The sequence below is a fragment of the Danio aesculapii genome, chromosome 3, assembly GCF_903798145.1.
Source record: "Danio aesculapii chromosome 3, fDanAes4.1, whole genome shotgun sequence".
Lineage (NCBI taxonomy): Eukaryota > Metazoa > Chordata > Actinopteri > Cypriniformes > Danionidae > Danio > Danio aesculapii.
Window position 1 is genome coordinate 26,875,898 of NC_079437.1, and position 21,514 is coordinate 26,897,411.

The 21,514-nt window shown below is 35.0% G+C and overlaps 1 protein-coding gene across 2 annotated transcripts in view; it reads left to right on the forward strand.

Moving 5' to 3' along the window:
* Nucleotides 1–21,514, forward strand: part of arhgdig (Rho GDP dissociation inhibitor (GDI) gamma) — a 56,263-nt gene that overhangs the window by 12,981 nt on the left and 21,768 nt on the right. For both annotated transcript variants that reach the window (XM_056453532.1, XM_056453531.1), the window contains exon 2: nt 14,431–14,607. In XM_056453532.1, the coding sequence (XP_056309507.1) occupies nt 14,436–14,607 (172 nt within the window). In that variant the 5' untranslated portion in view covers nt 14,431–14,435. The remainder of the gene's footprint in view (nt 1–14,430; nt 14,608–21,514) is intronic.

Genomic DNA, 21,514 nt, shown 5'->3' on the forward strand with positions numbered 1-21,514 from the left:
GGCGGTTTATTCCGCAGTGGCGACTCCTGATGAATAAAGGGACTGAGCTGAAGAAAAATGAATGAATTTCTGGTTTTCCTTGGCGAGCTTAATTGATGTATTACAAGCAGCGTGAGTTAGAATCCCATTTCCTCTAGCCTTCAGCTGAAGTTGCCTCTCCTCTTCTTTATTTCAACTTTTAAATTACACTGGTCACAAATACTGGCTTGTACTGTTCTTTAAAACTACATTTACAAAATCCAAAAGAAAAAGAAAGCGAGGCAGGCAAGAAAGGGTAGCCCACCATTTTGCAGTCTGTTACTTAGTAACAAGTGTAAACAGCTTCTACTCTGACGATGCAGCACACAATTGTTTGGAATTAAGAAGATGAACAAGACTTCTGCTTTGTTTGGGACCATTTTCAATGTAGGAAAAGACCATTATTTGACTAAAATGTAACCCTCTCAATTAGGGCTAGGCGATATGGCAAAACTGCAATCTCGATAATTATTTTCCATATTGAACGATAACGATATAGATTTCGATTTAAATTGTTAATTCTTCCAGATTTAAAAAGTACCCCAACAATGACTGAAGCCACAAAAATGAGAGGGTCCATTAAATGGCATAACATTTTCAACCGATTAATTTGTCGGTGACCAAAAATTTGAAACCTCTCTAATATCAACACACTTTTAGATTCCTGTTGTTGCATATTTCTGCTGTGTGACTGGCTCTTAACTCAATATAGAGTAAAAAAAGTTCAGAGCTTATCATTGTTATTGACATATAATCGCAATTCAATATAATATCGTTTATTGGCCCAGGCCTACTGTCAATACTCAAAAACAGTTTTTGAACTGTTATAACTATAAAATCAGGATCTCATGTGTAATTACATGCTGATATTCCAAAGAATTCTTATTCTTGCTTATGACATATTACTTGCGGACTCGCTTTTATCAACACTGCATACTGTACATATCACTTATTAATATACAGTGTGTAGATAGATAGATAGATAGATAGATAGATAGATAGAGAGATAGATAGATAGATAGATAGATAGATAGATAGATAGATAGATAGATAGATAGATAGATAGATAGATAGATAGATAGATAGATAGATAGATAGATAGATAGATAGATAGATAGATAGATAGCTGAGTAGATAGGTAGATGGATGAATGGTTGGATGGATGGATAGACTGTATTGTTTGACTATTATAAGCTGCATAGTCAGTTTATGAGGTTGCTGTGACCTTAAGATCTCGCTGATAATGTCTTTCAACTATTTACTTTCACTATAGGCATAACTGACTGCTTGTGGGACTACAGCCAAGATGTGCATTTCTATTGTATTTGACAGCTATAGGTAATTCACTTATGGGTTGTCTTTGAAAAACTAAACTATATCATATCCTATCATAAGCTATTTTCAGCTTTCATCATTTAATTATAGGCTCATTCTGATTGCTTTATAATAGACTTATTTTGTGCACCCGAGATGTTTATTTATTATTATTATTATTATTTTTTAAATATAAATTTTCCGCTTGCACATTAACAGAACAGATATGCTATCATGCTATCGCAAAACCTTAGTTGCGACATTTACCAACAATTGCTAATGCTGCTTTAACCATCTAATCTCATCCTAGTCTCATGACAAAATGTAAGTATTTTATGAAATTTGTATTATTGGATTTAAGCTGGGACTGACCGGTGCAGGGGTTTCTCACTTCTATCTCTGCCGAATTGCTGGTGCTGACAAGCTAAGACCCCCTGTCGCCCAGCAGAGCTGCATCACGACTCAATGAGTCTCAGCTGCTGCTGCGCTGTGATGGATGGCTGCGCGTCAGAGACCTGACACATGTTTAAAAGAGTAAATCAATTAGATTGCATGTAGGAAAAACTGAGATTTTAAAAAGCTGAAAAGTTTGTGTACCTTGTAGGGAAAGACAATATAAATAAAGAGGATGCCATGTAGCATTGCACTTCCCTACATGCAGTCAGGTGTTCAGCTCTGGTTTCTCACATTACAGCTGTCCGATTAACAATGCTGAAATTGTAAAATGCCTTTTATTCCTGAACTCATTTTTCAAAATATTCATTCATTCATTCATTCATTCATTCATTCATTCATTTCCTTCAGCTTAATCCCTTTATTCATCTGGGTCGCCACAGCGGAATGAACCGCTAACTTATCCAGCATATGTTTTACATAGCGGATGCCCTTCCAGCTGAAACCCAGTACTGGGAAACATCCATACACACTGACATTCACACACATACACTACGGCCAATTTATCTTATTCAATTCACCTATAGCTGTGTTTCTCAACCACGTTCCTGGAGGACCACCATGTTTTGGATGTCTCCTTTGTCTGTCACACCCTTTACAGGCCTTTTAGTCTCTGCTAATGAGCTGATGATCAAAATCATGTGTGTTTGGTTAAGGAGACATGGTTAATGTGCAGAGCTGTTGGTCCCCCAGGAACGTGGTTGAGAAACACCTATTAAATTTAGGTTAAATTTAATCATGTAGACTTTTTGAAACTTATTTTGTGTTTACATTTTGCTGTTTTTAACTTAATTATCTTCACAGATTCATAGTGATCATAGTTTGTAAATGTGTTGTCAGCTAAAAAGAAGTGTTAAGATCTCCCTTTGGTCTTTCATTAAATGGTTTATTATTGAACCATATTATTGATTATTGAAAGCATAAAAGAAATTAGGTAAAATTAAATACATTTGTTTAATATCTTTATTTAGTTAGGAAAAGTATAAAATGATTCATGTATTTTTATTGTAAAAGTCTGTACAAGTCTGTAAAAGCATATTCAATTCAAGAATTGTACGGATTTCCGGCCCACTGGTTTTTTTTTTGTGTTAGTTTCTGACTTAGAGGATCAGGGTTTACTGATATAAATCAAGCTCGACACTGCTCTCAGTTTGATTAACACAGAACAGCACATTTGAGAAAGTGCAGGAAGTGAGGGTTGCAGAGCAGTTGAAATGCAATTTATCTTTCATTTGAAAGCAAAATGCCCTTATGGCACTACATACTTTCATACGTTAAACAGTCCGTGTCCTTGTGGTCCTTTTTTGACATTTCAAGCTTGAATTATTTGTTGGCTTCATGTGTATCTTAGGTGATGCATATAATGTGAATGATGCAAATTTTGTATTCAGCACAGTATGCACACTTTACCTGAAAGGCGTTATTTTTGACCACATGTACAGTAAATGTGCAGCTTTTTTAGCACTACTTAATTCTTTCACAAGGTTTCAATTGGGCTGTTGTTATTTTTTAATTAAAATGTTATGAATTTTGGCTGCGTGAGGTTAATGCGCCAACATAGAGTGCAAACTTCTCCCTAATGTGGTTTTAAACCTTTTGAAGATTTTGAAGAATGCCAGGAACCATCGACTTCCATAGTAGAAAAAAGGTAGTCAGTGGGTGCAAGAAACCAGCATTTTTCTAAATATCTTCTTTTGTGTTCAACAGAAGAAAAGAAACTCAAATACTGTAGGTTTTGAACAAGTGAAGAGTGAGTAATTAATGGCATGAATTATAGTTTTTGAATGAACTATAGACTATTAAACTATATAAAGCTCATTTACACTGGGACGATTATGTGTGATTATAACAAACATTTAACATCTTGTGACTAAACTAAGGCTGATAATGTGAGTGTGCACACCAACATACAAAACAGCAGGGATAAAAGTGCAAGTAAAAATTAGATTGTTTGTTTTTGCGCCATGCTAAAAACTGGCCAACCAATGAAATTTATTGGCAGTCGATGTCGCGTTTGCATTGAATATTGAAAATGTGTAAAAAAATCCTGGCGATAGGCATGAGTGATAATCATTCCAGTGTGCATGAGGCATTAATTTGGTTCATTCAGACATATATGAACAGAGCAGTTGCATTCAGGTCAACACCAACACGTTTGGTCTCGAAATAATTTAAATGTAACGAACTTTGGAGCAATGATGAAATATTAGTCCAGTCAACAGAAAATATGCTTGTAAAGTTTCTCGAACTTGATGGACTGAAGCCCAGTGCAAAAGTAATGCGTCTCAAGAACATTATTTTCTGAAGTCTCTTCTTATTTCAGAGAAGATTTTGCTGTCCGCACACTGATGTTTTTTGTTATTTTTCATACTATCTATATGGGACAGTACACATTTTTTTAGTTTTGTATAACACTGAAAAACTGTGATTTTAAAAAACAAAATTGGGAAACAAAAATGTTGTTGTTAAATGTATTTTTACAAGCAACTAAATGAACAGTAAATTTGAAAACAAACAAAACTGTAACAATTTCTACTTAATTTATTTAAATTAATTAAAATGTTCTACTTAATTTAATTGAGGTTCTAAACTTGAAGAATTGCATGTATAATTATGGTACTAAAGCACAAAACACTGGATTTATTTTTAAATTTAATAAAAAAAATTGTTGTTGGAAAAAAGTGGAGTTTATGCTACAGTATAAAAAATGCCTCTGATTGAAGAGGAAACGGTCATTTGGCTAACATAATAAAATTTGTTGACTGAACTTCATTTTGTTAGATGTTGTCGTAACTTGAATATATTGATGCAAACTGTTGCATTCATTTTCTATTTGTTTTTTTGGTCTAAACAGTATTTTTTAGAGTGCAGTCCAGTCTTTATCGCAATGTGTGATGAATTATTACAAATGTTGCATGGAAAAGATGGAGTGAAACTGCTTTCCAAAATTTGATCCATTCATGCACATTAAAATACATATTATTTAATAACTAATATTTGATTTATACTTAAAAGTATAGTGAGATATTGAAAGCTATAAATCTATATCCGTTCTGAGTGTATTATCCATCCAAGCACACAAAAATATTAACTAATATTTGAATTATACTTGAGTTTATATTAGGGCCACAAAGATTAGATGCTTCATTAAATAACATTTTTAAAGTGTTGTTTATTACAAAAACAGTTTACACATTACTTTGATTTTTTGCAGATTAAAAATTTTTTATAATATACTTTATACAATATAAAATATAATATTTTGAAGAACTGTCACTGAGTATGTTTATATGGACACCAATAGTCCTATTGTAATATGATTAAGACAATACTCTGATTAAGAGTCAAGCATGTAAACAGCGTTTTTTTTTATTAATTCAATCAGACTAAAGTCATAATCAAACTAAACAGAAATAGAATTAAGACATGGAGTATGCTGATTTTAGTCGCATTATTGAAGTGCAGTACAGACATGTAAACACCTCAATCAGAGTTTTACGGCAGGATTGTCCATACTCACACGGCTGTTTGACACTATTCTCTGCACCTGCATCTTGAAATGTGGAGTTTTTTTCCCATTCGGTGTGTGGTATCAAACTCCATTAAAACTACACTCTTCCAGCAGTTCATACTCATTTCCAATATCTCGTTTGTCACGGAGGCATGCATAAAATGTTCCTGAATTAAAGTAAAAGTGTCAAACTGCAGTTAAAATCGTCAAATTAAAAATGAAACCTGGATAGTGTGGTGACGCAATGACGTTAATCGAATTATGTGCTATAACATGTAAAACAGGATCATGAAAGCAACTCATGCAAACACCTTAATCATATTATTGTCTTATTCAGATTAAGGCAAATAATTTGATTACTGATGTCCATGTAAACGTGGTAAATTGCAGCATACATATAGTACACAAACACAAATATACTTATTGCATTTTTTGGTTTTTAAATAAACAATTATAGAATTATTTTTAAATAAATATTTTACCTACTTAGAATTCTAAAAATAGTCATCATTTAAAATAAACAACAGTTTAACACAGCTAGTACTGCTGGTGGGAAAGTGAATCGAGCTCGCTAAACAATACTGGGTGGCGTTAGCATATCTGTAATATCAACACAATTACAGATTCCTGTTGTTGCAAATGTCTGCTGTGTGATTGGCTCTTAGATCAATATTGAGTAAAAATGTCCAGAGGTTATCATCGTAATAGACCTAATCTTTATTGTGATTCGATATGATCGATATGATATAATTTATCGGCCTAATATATACTCAAACTTATAGTAAGACATTAAAAGCTACTGTACAAAGCCAAATTTATCCATTCTGACAAATAACTATCCTATCCTATAAGAATCCTGGAACTGATGTGCTCTGACCAATGAGATGAGAGTTTACCTGCTTTAAATTTGGGTCCTTTCAGAAAAGTTCCCTTGTAAAAGTGAACTGAAGAAAAAAGGAAGTGGCAGCATTGTAGCAGTTTAAATGCCCATTTCGCAACAAAGCAAACAACCAGCAGGAGCCAAGAGTTCAAGTGATCTTCGGAAACCCTAGTGGGCCTTCATCTGTTGGTCTTCTGAAGGTCCACTGAATATTTGGATGTGCATCTGTTGTGTGTTGAGTATGAAAGACTGCGGTTTGTCAGCCTTATTTGCTCATTCACACTCCACCTCATTAGCTGTGCACTGAAACCTGCAGTACGCCATCAGATGAAAACCAGCATGCCATCCATCACAATGTAGCCAGGCATTTAACTGCTTCTGCTGATCAAAGCCGTCCCATGCATGTTGCCTTTGAAGCAGAGATCCTGCACCATACGTATTTCACTCAGAAATTATGTCTCCTGAGGGCGGGGGAGGCCAATTAAAAAAGCTTGTCAGATTTTTCAAAGTATTATTATTGCTATTTAACACGGCTGAGCAAGGGTAATTACTGCCATTCTTCTCTTTGCTAATAAAAATGACCTCTCACTTTGAGGCTCCGCTAGAGTCACTAATGTTCTTTAGCGCTGCACTTCTCAATTGGTGGGTCGGAGCTAGAAAATCAGAAAACAAGAGGAAAAATGCTTGTTGGTGGAAAATTATTGGTGCTACAATATATTACGTTAGTTATTATAATTAAATACATGTCAGTGGGGACAACAGTGCAAGATTAATGTAATGTAACAATCCTGTTGTGTAGGCAGATTCATGAATTCTTTTCTGGTTTAAGTTCAAATATATTCAAGCCTCACAAATTTAGCATTTTAATAAACAATGTTTTTCTTAACCTTTTGCGTTATTAAATAGTTGATAGTTAATAATAAGTACAATTTTGTGTACAAAAGTCTCTTAAGAATAGCATACGCTAAAATGTCAACACTAAAACGGGAGTTAGCATTGTGTATTGTGTATGTGTTGTCGCATTCCTAGTTCCCTACAAAAATCTATGATTTTGCATTGGTAGGAAAACAAATAACTAACAAACCATCTTTAATTTTTTTTCTTTGCTGTAAATTTTTGCTTTTCATTTAGTTAGATCATACAAATGTTCATTAATTATTTTTTAACCCAGGCTCATTCTGAAAACGTACCTCTATATACATATTTCTGGAGAGCACCAAGTACGTCCCGGGAGCTACGTTTTTTTTTTTGCAGTTTTTGTTTTCGCAAATCCACCAGAGTCCGCTGTGTACGCTTTTTGACATGTCAAATTTATCTTGCGAGTACCATTCGTACCTGTTGTTCTTGCATAAATCCACCAGGGGCCGCTGTGTACACTTTTTGAGATCTCAAATTTCTCTTGCAAGTGTCATTCGCTCCTGTTATTCTCGCGTAAATGCAACAGAGGCTGCTGTTGACTGACTGTTGACTGACCTAATGACTGACTGACTGACTGACCCATCTATTGACCACCCTCCTCCTCCCCTAAACTCAACCAATAGTGTTTTTAAAAGGATAGATTGACCCGCCCATCCCCTTCCCAAATTCAACTGAAAATTTTAAAAAGCAATCCACATAGAGGTAAGCAGTCAGCTGTTAAACACAAAGAGGAATGGCGTCATACCACCCCTTAGTGTTCGTTTCAAAGACGAAATGCAGCCATGCGTACTTCTGGCTACATAATTCGCGATCTCCAAAAACATATATAGAGCTACATTTTCAAAATGAGCCTATGATGCAATTTTTGGTGAATAAGAATAAATGAAAATTGGGCACCTTTTTTTTTTCTTAAAGGTCCCATGAAGTGCTTTAAAATATGCATTTTTTTTTTGTCAATATTTGACGTAATTTTAACCGAAACATGAAGAGAGGGTTGGACATAGTGTAACCTCCTTTTTAAAAAGGAGGCCAATATCATTTTGTGTATCACCTCTCTACCAGTGACAATGGTTGAGTTCAAGTGCATCAAATGAGAAGCAAATGAGAAGCATCTTGAAGGGGGCGGGGCATGTCAGATAGTAAACAGCATTTAATTGGTCAAGATTTGATGAGAAACTGTAGTGTGAGATGATGTGAATAAAACTGTTGATCCAATAAGCCCAGGGGTGTCCAAATTTGCTCTTGGAAGCCCAGTGTCCTGCAGAGTTTAGCTTCAACTTCCTTTAACACACCTGCCTGGAAGTTTCTAGTACACCTAGAAAGAGCTTAATTAGCGGGTTCAGGTGGGTTTAAATGGGTTGTATTATCCAGGACCGAGTTTGGACCCCCCTCATTTAAGCAGAAGTGACAAACTACAAGCTTTACGTGTATAAATCAGTTTTATATCTTCTAAACGTGAATTTTGTCACTGTTTCAGAGCACACGCTTGTAGATATCTTAAAAACTAACATACTGATACTATCATCTAAAAAACTTTATTACTATATGTGGAATTCTTTCTATTAATAAACCTTTAACTATGACTTTTGCCTCAATAACTTCTAATTTACTGCTTATTAATGGTTAATAAATGAGTAGTTAGGTTTAGGTATTAGTAGGATTAGACATGAAGAATAAGAGAATGCAGAATGTACTTTAAAGTACTAATAAATGGGCAATATATTAATAATAGGCAGCTAATAAGCCACTAGATAATAGTGATAATTGGTACTTAAACTAAAGTGTAACCCAAAATCCTCTATAAAATAACATAAAAAGGCAAAATTATTTTAATTTTAGTTTCTGCACATAAAAATAACTTTAAAATCTGTTGCTAAAATTAATTAACCTCGTTTATCATTTTTATTATTATCATATTTATTAATGATGATACTTATTAACAATTTAAATCCCTTTATTTGATGTTTTTATGTTTTTATTCTTTGAATTACATAATGAAAAATGCTAATCTTTATCTGTTTGTTTACAGACATTAAGAGGAGATCAGTGATCAGTCTGCTGCTTTAATGTGGAATATTAATATGCATAAGATCACATCACAGTTTCGCCATGCCATTATCATTAAACCCTGCCCTTTTCCCTGAAACTCTATGGAAATGTAGCCTTAAGTGCAATCCCTCACTATATAGTTCATTTCTCTTGCAATTTGCAGTGACGATCTTGGCTTTGGCTCATGAATATGCTTTAAATTGCCCAATTATATCCAGCCATTTATTCAGTGTGACCAGGCCTCCCTGTAGTGAATCTCAGCTCGGGGGGATTTGATTTGTGTCTTCGGTGTGCAAGATATTTAATTGGCCTGCATTTTTAGCAATATTTAAGCTGTAATTGCTCAAAGATAATTAACCAAATAGCCTTATTACACACTGAATAATAGTCCAAGGGACAGCAGGGTTGAAAATATGGCCACACTTGAATTAAAATATCATAACAAGACCCGGCTGTCGATTAATACACATTTATGCATAGCCAAATTTCCCTTCTCGCACTTCATTACCACATTCATCTGTACACATTCGGATTGTTTATTTCTCTCTAATTAGTAGGTTAATTGGCTCACTCTGTCTTATGCAGCTAGAATATGGTGTATGTTTCAACAGCATTTTGCACCTGGAAATTGCACAGCTTTCTCGTGAAATGGAATCTCACCTACTTGTCCTTGCTCAAATTATCTTCCTAGATGGAGTGTGGTTTTTATTCGCAGGTTCAATTTATGTAGAAATACCGAATTCATTCTCGCAGCTTTTTGTTGGAGGAAATTGGCTCCTCATTTTATATACAGCAGCAGACCTTGAGCTACTGCTATCTAATGCAAAAGGAGATGGTGGTCTATTTTTATTAGATGGTATAAGCGAAAATCGCTCTTATAAAACTAATGGCGTATTAGAGAGTGACCCTCAAAAACACCCTATCGATTCCATCAGATCAGATTTTATAGCCACGTGTGCTTCCATTATTGCATTTGCCTTGGCATTACAGCACTTAGAGTTTTTGTTCTGCTTTTTTAATATAAGGAAGGTTCATTGTCAGTCTGGATAGTCATTGGGGAGAAGGATGCAAGCATGTTTCTGCCGAGGAAAAGCAGGCCTGGATCAGCCAGGGAGACATGTCTTTCTCTTTTTCGTTCTCAGCTCTGTTCAGAAACATCTGCTCTCTGAGGAGCTTCACTTGTTCTCACATTAGTGAAAGTCATGATGTCATCTTTAGAAGTTGGTTCTTCTTTTGTTCTTTATTCTTTTGTTGTTCAAATCTTTTTAAGTATTAGATGCACTTCTTTTATTATCCACCTTAAAGGGCACCTATGATGAAAATCATCTTTTGTAAGCTGTTTGGACAGAACTATGTATAGGTATAGTGTGTCCACAGTCATATTGGGGTGATATAAAGACTATAAGTCTCTTTTTTAAAATTACCTCACAATAAAATAGGATCCAAATCCCTCCCATTTTGAGGCCGACTGCAATGTGACGCAGGAGTGCGATTTCTCCGCCCACCGAATTGATAGACAGCCACGTATTGACATTTCTCCTTAGTAATGTGTAAAATCATATCAACAAGACAGGCGTGCAAGACGTGCACAAAGCAACTGGGTTTAAAAGATCTGTTCAGCTCTCTGTGATCATCAATCATCATCAAATGTGATCAAGAATGAGTTTTACAAGTTTAAAACGCTTTTAAAAGTGCATGTTTGTAAAGGGAGAACTAGCATTAAAGGCACAGGCAACAAAAACAGCTACATTGTGTTTAGAGCACAAAATCCAATATTCTGAAAGTCTAATAAATAATCTGATGGGTGTTTTGAGCTGAAACTTTACAGCCACATTCTGAAGACACGAAAGACTTATCTTAAATCTTGAAAAAAGGACAAAATAGGTGGCCTTTAAAGAGAAATATTTCCTTATCATTATCTCACACTAATGTTTATGAAATTTCTTTGTTCAGTTGAACACAAAACAAGATATTCTGAAAAATGCTGGAAAAAGCAGATATTGACATCCAGCCACTAAAAATACTATGAAAGTCAATGGCTGTTTTTTCCACCAACATTCCTCATGATATCTTCTTTTCTGGTCATCAGTGAGCGGCACGGTGGTTCGGTGGTAAGCACTGTTGCCTCACAGTAAGAAGTTCATCGGTTCGAGTCCCGACTCAGACAGTTGGCCTTTCTGTGTGGAGTTTGCATGTTCTCTCTGTGTACGTGTGAGTTTCCCTTCGGGTCCTCTGGTTTCCCCCATAGACCAGACACGTGCTATAGGTGAATTCAATAAACTAAATTGGCCGTAGTGTATAGGTGTGTGTGTGTGAACGTGAGAGTGTATGAATGTTTCTCAGTACTGGGTTCCTGGAAGGGCATCCGCTGCTTAAAACATGTGCCATAGTAGTTGGTGGTTCATTTCGCTGTGGTGACCCCTGAAAAATAAATGAATGTTCATCAGTAGAAAAGTTTGTAATAAGTGGAAGATGAGTAAATAAATAAAAAAAGTTATTAATAAATTGATTAATTTATGGGTAAATACAATAAAAATGTTTTTTTAATATATATATATATATATATATATATATATATATATATATATATATATATAGTCTTTTTGTCAGCGTTTTTAATGTTTTTAGTGCATTAAATAATTTATACATTAGTGAATCACATTGAAAATTTGATTTTCAATGTTTTTTTCTGAAAAAGAAACGTAATTTTCAAACATCAGAGCATATGAAGAAGATGGCACTTTTTTAAAGTGTCTTCTGTTCAGTCTAATTCAGTGGTTGGTGTTAATTCAGGTGTTAGTGTAAACTTTTCTGTCATTGTTTATTGGATAAATTTACACTACAGATTTTGTGTACAATCTTCTGTATTGTTGTTTTAAATTAGAATAAATTTAGGGCTTACGGAAAAATTAAAGAGCCTACATGACAATGCCAAACTGAGCAGAACTGCAACCCATAAGGTGTAATTTAACATTGTCCAATGTGTGACTGACAACCAAAACAAACAGGAATATTTATTGCGCCTGGAGGAGAAACAGCATGTCAAATACCGGCTACACAGAGAAACATAGCACTTCATGGTGCTAGCATGGCATGATTTATAGACCATTTCATTGTGGTGATGTCATTGGCCCATGAACATTTCCTGCTTGTTGTCAAACTATTTCGTATCTGTGACGAAAGGCGATTCAATCATAACTTGATGTTATAACAGCTATCATAACATTATTCATCAATATGTGGTACTTTTTGGACCCACAGAAGCTATCGAAATTCAAAATGTAAAACAGGAAATACGTCAGGACCATTGTTATTGTTTACATCCCTCAAAATTGTCTATAACAAACAAACAACAACAACAAATGTCCCGAAATTTGTGAAATGGATGTCTTTGATCATATGTATTTATCAGTGAGTGCATTCATTCAACAAAACTTGTGCTACTAACGTACGCCTCTGATTATCTCATACATTCAACATAAATGTGTGTGATATAATGCTCAGCGCTGGAAAGAAACTGAAAAAAGACTGAAACTACACCGCTAACAATTTCCTGTAGAATCTACGGTAACTTACTGGGGCAGTTTGCCAGTAATTACTGTGAATCAATTACAGCAAAAACACTGTATTGACAATTTACAGCACTATTTATCTTGCTGTACATGCATTTACAGAATTGTATGTATATCGTTATTGTAAAATATACAGTAATTTTCACTATGCCATTTTAAGATACAGTAACATACTGCACAACAGTCCTACAGTAAAATACAGTTCACATTACAGTTAAATACTGTGTAATTTACAACAGTGTAAAGCAAATTGGCGTTGGCACTTCAACAATGAGAGTAATAATAGATTAATAGTGCAGTATTTTTTGCCGCTTGAATTTGTGGGACATTTTGGTTGGTTGTGCTGGCGTCAGATTGTGATCAATGCCAAATTTATGTCTCTATCGATCAATGAATCAAAACAAAATGTCATTAGAGGCTGATACACATCGGCGTACAATCAATTTTAGCATTAGCATCCCTAAAATTATTTCATAATTTCCAAATCACTACTTCAAATGGAAACACAGCTTTTATGTGCAAAACTGCAAGCCTCAGAGAACGAGTAGACAATAAAACAGCCTGTATAATATTGAATTCAACCTCCTGAGGTTGCCAATTTATATTCTGAAGGTTAAGAGTTTTGGGCCCTATTTTATTTCCTATTTGTGGGAAACGGCAGCATATTTTGCTGTACAACACCTATACAAGACTGCTTCTCTAGGGGAGTTATGTGGACGTTACAATTCGGCTCTCTTAATTCATATGACAAATTGTTGTCCCTGTTCTCGGTCTCCTGCATAGAGAGCAGTTTTCTGGGTCTTTATTTCGCTCTGTTTCTCCAGGGAGCAATACCTCAGCTGTCTGCTCGTGATAGTCTCCAGTAATTATTAGCTGTTGCGCTGAAACGCTGTGTTGGTTTTGACAATGAAAGCATGTTTTTCAATGTCTGACATGTGGTTGAATAAAAAAAAAAGCAAGGATTTCTTTAATAGATCTGCTACCTCTTTAATAGTTGCTCTTTCTGCGATATATATTACCAGACAGTGAGCATTTACTTCAATCTCTCAAATGAGACGAATAGAAATCAAATGATCAGCGCTGAGCACGTTGTTCCGCTAGATGTGAGGATTACAACCAATGACTCTTAATATTAAGTGAGATAAATGTGCAAATCTCTTGTGCCTTAACAGTGTGTGCCAATCTGAATGAGTTTGTGGTTCAAAAATGTGTGTGAGGTGGAAAGATAGCAGGAAATACATCAAGTATGACTTTTATTGGAGCAATATTCATCTGTTGAACAAATAAACACAGTTAACATCACAAACCATATCATTTTATACCAGATAAAAGATTTCACGCTGAGTAGTTCAATATCTGGACATTTTATGTTTATTTTTTATTTTTATTTGGTCAAAACCAGTCTAAAAAACTATAAAGCTGCTTTTAATAAAGGAAACTTCAGGATTTAATTCAAACCCAAAAATGTAATCATCTTGTAATCATTTACTACAGCTAAATTAAGAGGGAAATGATAGCTTGATAAAGATTATTGTAAATAGGAAGTAAATTGTTCCAGGTATGTTGTAAAATCATGATGAAATTGACATCACTATGTGAAGATGCTTGCGAATGTTCTTTCAGACAAGTAACTGAATATTTATTTAGCTATTATATAGAGCTATCGACTACAACTAGACCTTTCTAAAAGCTTTCCTCCCTCTTTTTTTTCTCAGGCATAATGGCTGATAAAGAGAAAGACGTGCCAGTGGTTGAGGATGAAGATGAGCCTGATCTGAACTACCAGCCTCCAGCGCAGAAGAGTCTTCAGGAGATCCAGGAAATGGACAAGGATGACGAAAGCCTGACCAAGTACAAGCAAACCCTCCTGGGCTCTGGACCTGTGGTGGCAGGTTGGTTCACTATCACTAAAAAACAGGACTTTTTGACATACACTTGCTGTATGTGCACATTATTTAAGATTTTTCAGAACGCAAGTTACACTTGGTCAGAATTGCATTGGTGTATAAGTCAATTTAAGACAGCATTTCTTAATCCTGGTCCTCACACATCTGCATATTTTGCATGCCACCCTTACTTAACACACCTGATTTAGATAACCAGTTTGTTAGGAAAGTTTCACTCATGAACAGTGTTCTGGTTGGGACATCTCTATTCAGTGTGCATTGCACCCTGTAGTCTGTTCTTCATCATTACTCTTGGTAAAGTTTACATCGGATACGCGGCCGGCCGGAAGTGCGATTTGCACATCAATATAGCAGCATTTTTTATAACACTGTAAAACAATAGTTAATATTTTTACAGTACTGTGACGGTTGGGGTGGAGGCAGACGTTAATAAAATACAATAAATGGGAAATGTAATAAATAATATAAATAATTCTCGTTAACTTCCGGCCGCAACCAGATCCGATCTAGCAATAACCATTACTCTCTACCTGAGCACAAGAAACCTTTAATTCACTTCAGAACATTTGTTCACAGATTTGCACAATGGCATTGCCTGAAGAGTCTTCTTAACTAGAGAAGCGTAACACAATGTACTGGTGTAAATAAATATCATATTCTCCAAAAATGCTCTTTAAGCTTATGATTAAGTTTCATATTTAATATCACCTGACAGCAAATGTCCCATGGAGCTTTTTTTCTATTTAAAATGAATTTATTATTCAGCCATATTGCATTTTCTCACATTGATAAGCATACAAATGCACTATAAAGAACTGAAGGAAACTTAAATAGACTTGGAACAAGAGGAAGGTGAGTAAATGATGACAGAATTTTCATTTTTGGGTGATTTATCTCTTTAAATAGCAGATCTGTTTCCAGCTTTAATAATAAAACATAATGATTGTTTTGCACCAAATCAACATATTTCTGATGATTTCTGCAGAATCATGTGATATTGAAGACTGGAGTAACGATGGTGAAAAATCACAGATATTAAGGTCAAATTAATAATGCTTTTTATTCGTAATGCGCTTTTTTAAACACAAAGCACTACAATAGAAGTATGTAGAAGAAATTAAACATGTAAAATAATAATGAAAAATGAAAAGTACAAAAAACTCAATCATCAATCCAATTATTAAAGTATGGTGCACATAAATAAATGTAAAATTGTGTTAATATTTCACAGTATTTTACTGTATTTATGATCAAACAAATGCAGCCTTTTCAGAGACTTTTCATAACAAAAAAATAAATAAATGTCATTAGCCAAATAAATTTTACAATATTTGCTAGCATTACTAGTGAATCAACACTATATAATAACTATATTATATTATATTGCTTGGATTTTATATAAAAATAATAACATCTTATTGATATTTGACATTTATACACAAATAATAGATGCTACAAATCTGAAGACTGCTTAAATGTGGTTTATTGGTTAAATGTGTGTGTCTTCTCTCAAGGGGAGTCTCTCCCTTCTCTTCCTGCTGTCTAGACTGATCCAGATCCCTCAGGGATGGCAGTCTTGGTTCAAAGCCCCCAAACAATATCCTCCTAACTCAGAGAAAGACAGAGAAGGTGGCGATCACTTGCCTTTAAACTGCATTGTTGTTTAGAGAAACACGAATTATGATTCCACTCACTGCATAGCGCTGGATAATTTACGTTTAATATTCTGTCCCTACTGCACGATGCATTAATTATAAGATCAGTTATTGTATTTCTCGCTCTGTTATTGAGCGAAACAGCTTTGTTGCTTTTCTGTTGCTCTCCACGAGTGAGTTGTTTCTGTGATATTATGATCAAAGCCCGGCAATCCTAATTTCTTTAGCCACAGGGAAAACCCAAGAATGCACTTGAAATCCTTTAAGTGTGAACTGGCAATACTTTTGCTGATACTGTGTTCCTGCAGGCATTAAAGACAGATTAATTTCTTCTTGACTCACGGGGCTTAAGAATGTTTGATTTAGATGTGATTTAATGTTCTGTTGAGAATTAATCATCCGCAGTCATTTCTTTTCTTTTCCCCCCATTCAAATGCACAAATATCTTTGAGTCCTCCATTTCATAAATGATTCATCTTTGTTTTGTTGGTTATGGCCAGGTTAATAATAGCTTTCACTCAATATCCTGTTATACAAATGGCAGCCTGCGCTGGTATTTTTAAAGCGTTTTGTGTTTCAGTGTAATGACCCACAGATCTGCTTACAGAGCACGATCATGAAGACCAATCAGAGAAAGGCACCAAGCTGAATCTTCCTTTGCCTCTTGAGAGCAATAGTACTCTTCCTTATAGCCTCATTTGCCATATTGTGTATGCAAAGAAAATTGTGGCATAATTTACTCACCATCATGTCATTCCAAACCTATTAGGATACTACACGACCTGACAAAAGGTTTGTCGTTAATCCCAATTGTAATGGCAACAAATAATAGCTTGACTTCTAGTTGATCATTAGGAAAATTATCTGTTGAACTGCATCCAAATCATCACAAATACTGCAGAAGACCTATTGGAACTCACATGGACCCAAGATTCTCATAGAAATCAGTCAAGTTTGGTAAAGGAAAAATCATGGTTTGGGGTTACATTCAGTATTGGGGAGTGTGAGAGATCTGCAGAGTGGATGGCAACATCAATGCCTGAGGTATCGAGACATTTGTGCTGCCTATTACATTACAAACCACAGGAGAGGGCAAATTCTTTAGCAGGATAGCACTCCTTCTTATACTTCAGCCTCCACATCAAAGTTCCTGAAAGCAAAGAACATCAAGGAGTGCCATGATTGGCCAGCCCAGTCACCAGACATGAATATTATTGAGCATGTCTTGGGTAAGGTGAAAGAGGAGGCATGGAAGATGAATCCAAATAATCTTGATGAACTCTGGGAGTCCTGCAAGAACAATTTCTTTCCCATTCCAGATGACTTTATTAATAAGTTATTTGAGTCATTGCAGAGATGTAAAGATGCAGTCCTCCAAGCTCATGGGAGTCATACACAATATAAATTATTTTCTCACTGCATCATGACTTCACATTCTATACTGTACATTATTTCTGTTAAGTGACAAGACTTTTGTCTAAGCTAAGCAAAGGCCTTGATCATAATTTTATTTAGCTAAAATGCACGTCATCTAGAGGCCTTTGCCTTTCATATAAGCCACTTCTGATACCAAATGATATGAACTAGAAGTCAATTTATTATTTGTTGTTTCTAAAACTTGCATAGGCAACAATACTTTGTCAGGTAGAATAAACTCTGTAAACGGTTATCCTCATGCATAACACTCAGTGGATTTACAGAAAAGCAGCACACACAACTCTCTGTGTTCACTATAAAAGAATACACCGTCTAAAATGCTTAATCATACCTATAAAACGATATGGTCATTTAAATGATGCGCACACTTTCACCTTGTGGAGTGCCGCTCAAATCACTGGGTACTATACGACCTAATACATGAAGATGAAGCGGACATTTTTGGGTAAATTATTCCTTATAAATAAAGTAAGCTGACTAAAACAAGCACAATTTTGTCGTTTACATCTCTGATACATATCGTTGCCATTTTATGTCATGATTTCTCAACATTACAATGCATCAATACACCCTTAATATTTTCTGAACCAGGACAAACATAAGTAGTGAATACCAAAACTTTAAATGTCTTGGATGTACATTTACTGAATAATCCAGTTGGGTAAAAATGGCCATTTCCACTTGAGTTTTAGAGAGAAATTTTAGAAAGAAGGCACAAACATCATATTTTTACATCAACTTTTAGTGTAATATGTTGATTTTAGCAATCAATTTTCCATTAAATTCCAGTGATGACAAAAATGGATGACAGAAAGATTTTTATTAGTAGTATTACTATAAGTTTGCATGTCTGTAAATAAAGAAGAATTAACTACCTCTTAATATCCTAACTTTTTCTTTTTGGTGTATTTTAACCCCCTGTATAATTAATTTCCAGAGATATAGGCATTTTAATGTAGCTCTAAGTATTGGTTATTAATTTAATACACATTTCCAGCAGTCAAAAACAATAATTATCATAAAAGTCATAACAATTGCATACATCATACCTGTCTGGGTGTCATTAATTTCTGTACATTTCATTTTAACAATCAAATGATGATAATCAGTGCTTTAATAAAGATGTTGTCATTCTGTGCTCCATGGAGAAGAAATATGGGTCACAAGGGTGAACTAAACCCTTACTAAACCCTCACTGGGACTGAAAACACTTGGAACATGAAGGAGGCTTGTCTTGACATCCATTAATTTGCCGTAAGATTTCCTCAGATATAACAGTGGGATTGTGCCAGGGTGATCAGTCATGTTTGGTGCTTTTGGTCCCCGGTGTGCAGTTTTGCGAGTGTGCAGGCCCGCGGCTGGTGGCAGCACTTGTAGCCATCAGTGGATGATTAACTGTAGTTCCCATTTTTAAAATCAGCCCACCCAGCATCAGTAACACTGCATCAATGAGACCCGTCGAACTATTTGTTATGTGCAGTTTTACACGACTAGCTCGCTCTTGGCCATACAGAAACAATTATTCAGTTAAAATTAAGCTAGTTACCTGCGTGCATTGTTGTCCTGCTTATATATGGATATACACATGTACAATTCTCACCCTCAGATTGTTAGAAGACTGTATGTTGTTTTTTTCTTCTTCAATGGAACACAGATGGAGAATTTTGGGAATATTTTGAACTAAAGGGATAGTTCACCCAAAAAATCAAGTACTGTCATGTTTCATTTGATGTTCATTAATGTCTATTACGTTCTCTTCTGCACTGATGGCCTTGTGGGGAGTAGGGTCAATGTGCTTTTGGAGCCCTGAGTCCTGAGTCCTGGCTCACAACATTTCCTGATACATTTTTACAGTACATTTGTGTTTGTTTTTTTAATCATAATTATTGCAAAAATAAATATATTTAAAATATATAAAAAAATATATATATTAAAAAAACAACTGCTAGTTTCTACAACTTGGCAAAAACTCTACTTAATTCGTTAGAAAAAAATAAAAATAAAATAAAAGCACAACACAAAATACACTCCTTTGTTACTATCTACTTCATCCCTGCCAACACTCCCATATTTCAGACATATCTCCCGCCACCCTCCTGTTTTGTTATTTCTCCCGGAAAACTCCCGTAATTTCACCCATCTTTCCCCCCACCCCCGGTCCTCAGTTTTTTGGTAAAGTCTATAACACCCCCAGGTTGTAGTTGTATAGTATCCGATTGCAGCGGCCGCCCAAAACACGGACACCACAGTACAGTTACTAACCCAGTTCTTAACTATGTTATTCAGACAAACAAACACCGCCACCCCAACTCCCCCCATCCCCACAGTCTCCCGGAATTTCAGAGACAAATGTTGGCATGTATGATCTACTTTGTTCTATAAGTAAATATATCTGTTATTTATTAGATTATTATAAATTATAATGTTCAACTGTGACATTTATTTGACAACTTTGGCTCCAAATCAATGGAGGAATTACATAAATACTTCTTGGGGTGAATTTTATTTTAATTAATCAAGAAAGTTCTTCTTTTTGTTTTTCTGAGCAAGAAATCAGTGTCAAAAATCTAGTTTTGACAATTGGTTTGTGACTAAACTGTTTATAACTTTACTCCATTAAAGAAAAAAACAAGTTTTAATGTATTTACATGAGCATGTGCATTGTTAAAAACTTGCACGCATTGTATACCCACTAAATTTGTAAACGCTTATTATGACCCATAAGAAGACCAGTTTGCATTTCTGTTCTGATTGTATACCACAAAAACTTTGAATATGGCATGTTACATATAATTATTCTGTGATACTTTAACATCTTATTTATTTTTACATAAAATTTTGTAAACTTAAAAATATTTCGTCATCATATGTTATATATAATAACGGGAGCATTTAGATAAATCTTCCTTGTAGTCTTGAAAAAAGAGCATATAAGTGCATAGAACACCAGTGTGAGTAAATAATTGAATTGAACTGAATTTTCTTTTCTTTTTTTAAGTGAAATATCCTGTTAAGATGTAAATGTCACTCAGCAGTTTGTTAAACAAATCCACTGAATTGCTTTTGAAGACTTTATACAGCGTATGGGCGTTTGTCCATGTTTTTGGAGCTTGATAGACATGATCACAATACTCCATTGTTTTATGGAAAAGCTTTTTTAAATTCCCTTTTGTATTCCAGTTAAAAAATGAACAGCTTACGTTTTTTTTAATGGTCGAGGGTGAATAAAAATGACAGACTGTTGATTTTTGGAGGAACTGTTTCTTTAAGAGGCGTGGCAGGAGCTGTATCAGTATTAAATGTGCTGAGACTGCATGCTGGGGTCACTAACATGCAGAGCCTCTATGTCCAGCTAAACCCTGACAGCCCAGATCCATTTCTATAATGCCCAGAGCTCTTATAGACATCAGAAATAGGGAGTGAATACGTGGCGGTTCATTAGCAGCACTGACTGACAAGACTTAAATGGCTCCTTATCTCATAATGAAGGCGATTATGTTTGTGAAAAGCACTGCAGCTCTGTTGCAGAACCCAGTGAGCTGCATTTTAAAATGTTTGGCTTGTCTGACATGAAGGCTGTTTCAATAATGGGCAACCCTATTATGCTGAATTTTTATGATACCACTTTTGCCCAAATTGTGAGGCAACTTGTTCATGAAAACGGCAATCGCAGAATGAATTGCTTTATGAATATTGTATGCAATATGCTAGTCATGGTGAGTTTTTAATCAAATATAGTGCAATTAAAAAGGGTTTTTATATGCTTAAACATAGTGTCTAAAAAAAAGCCAAGCAATAAT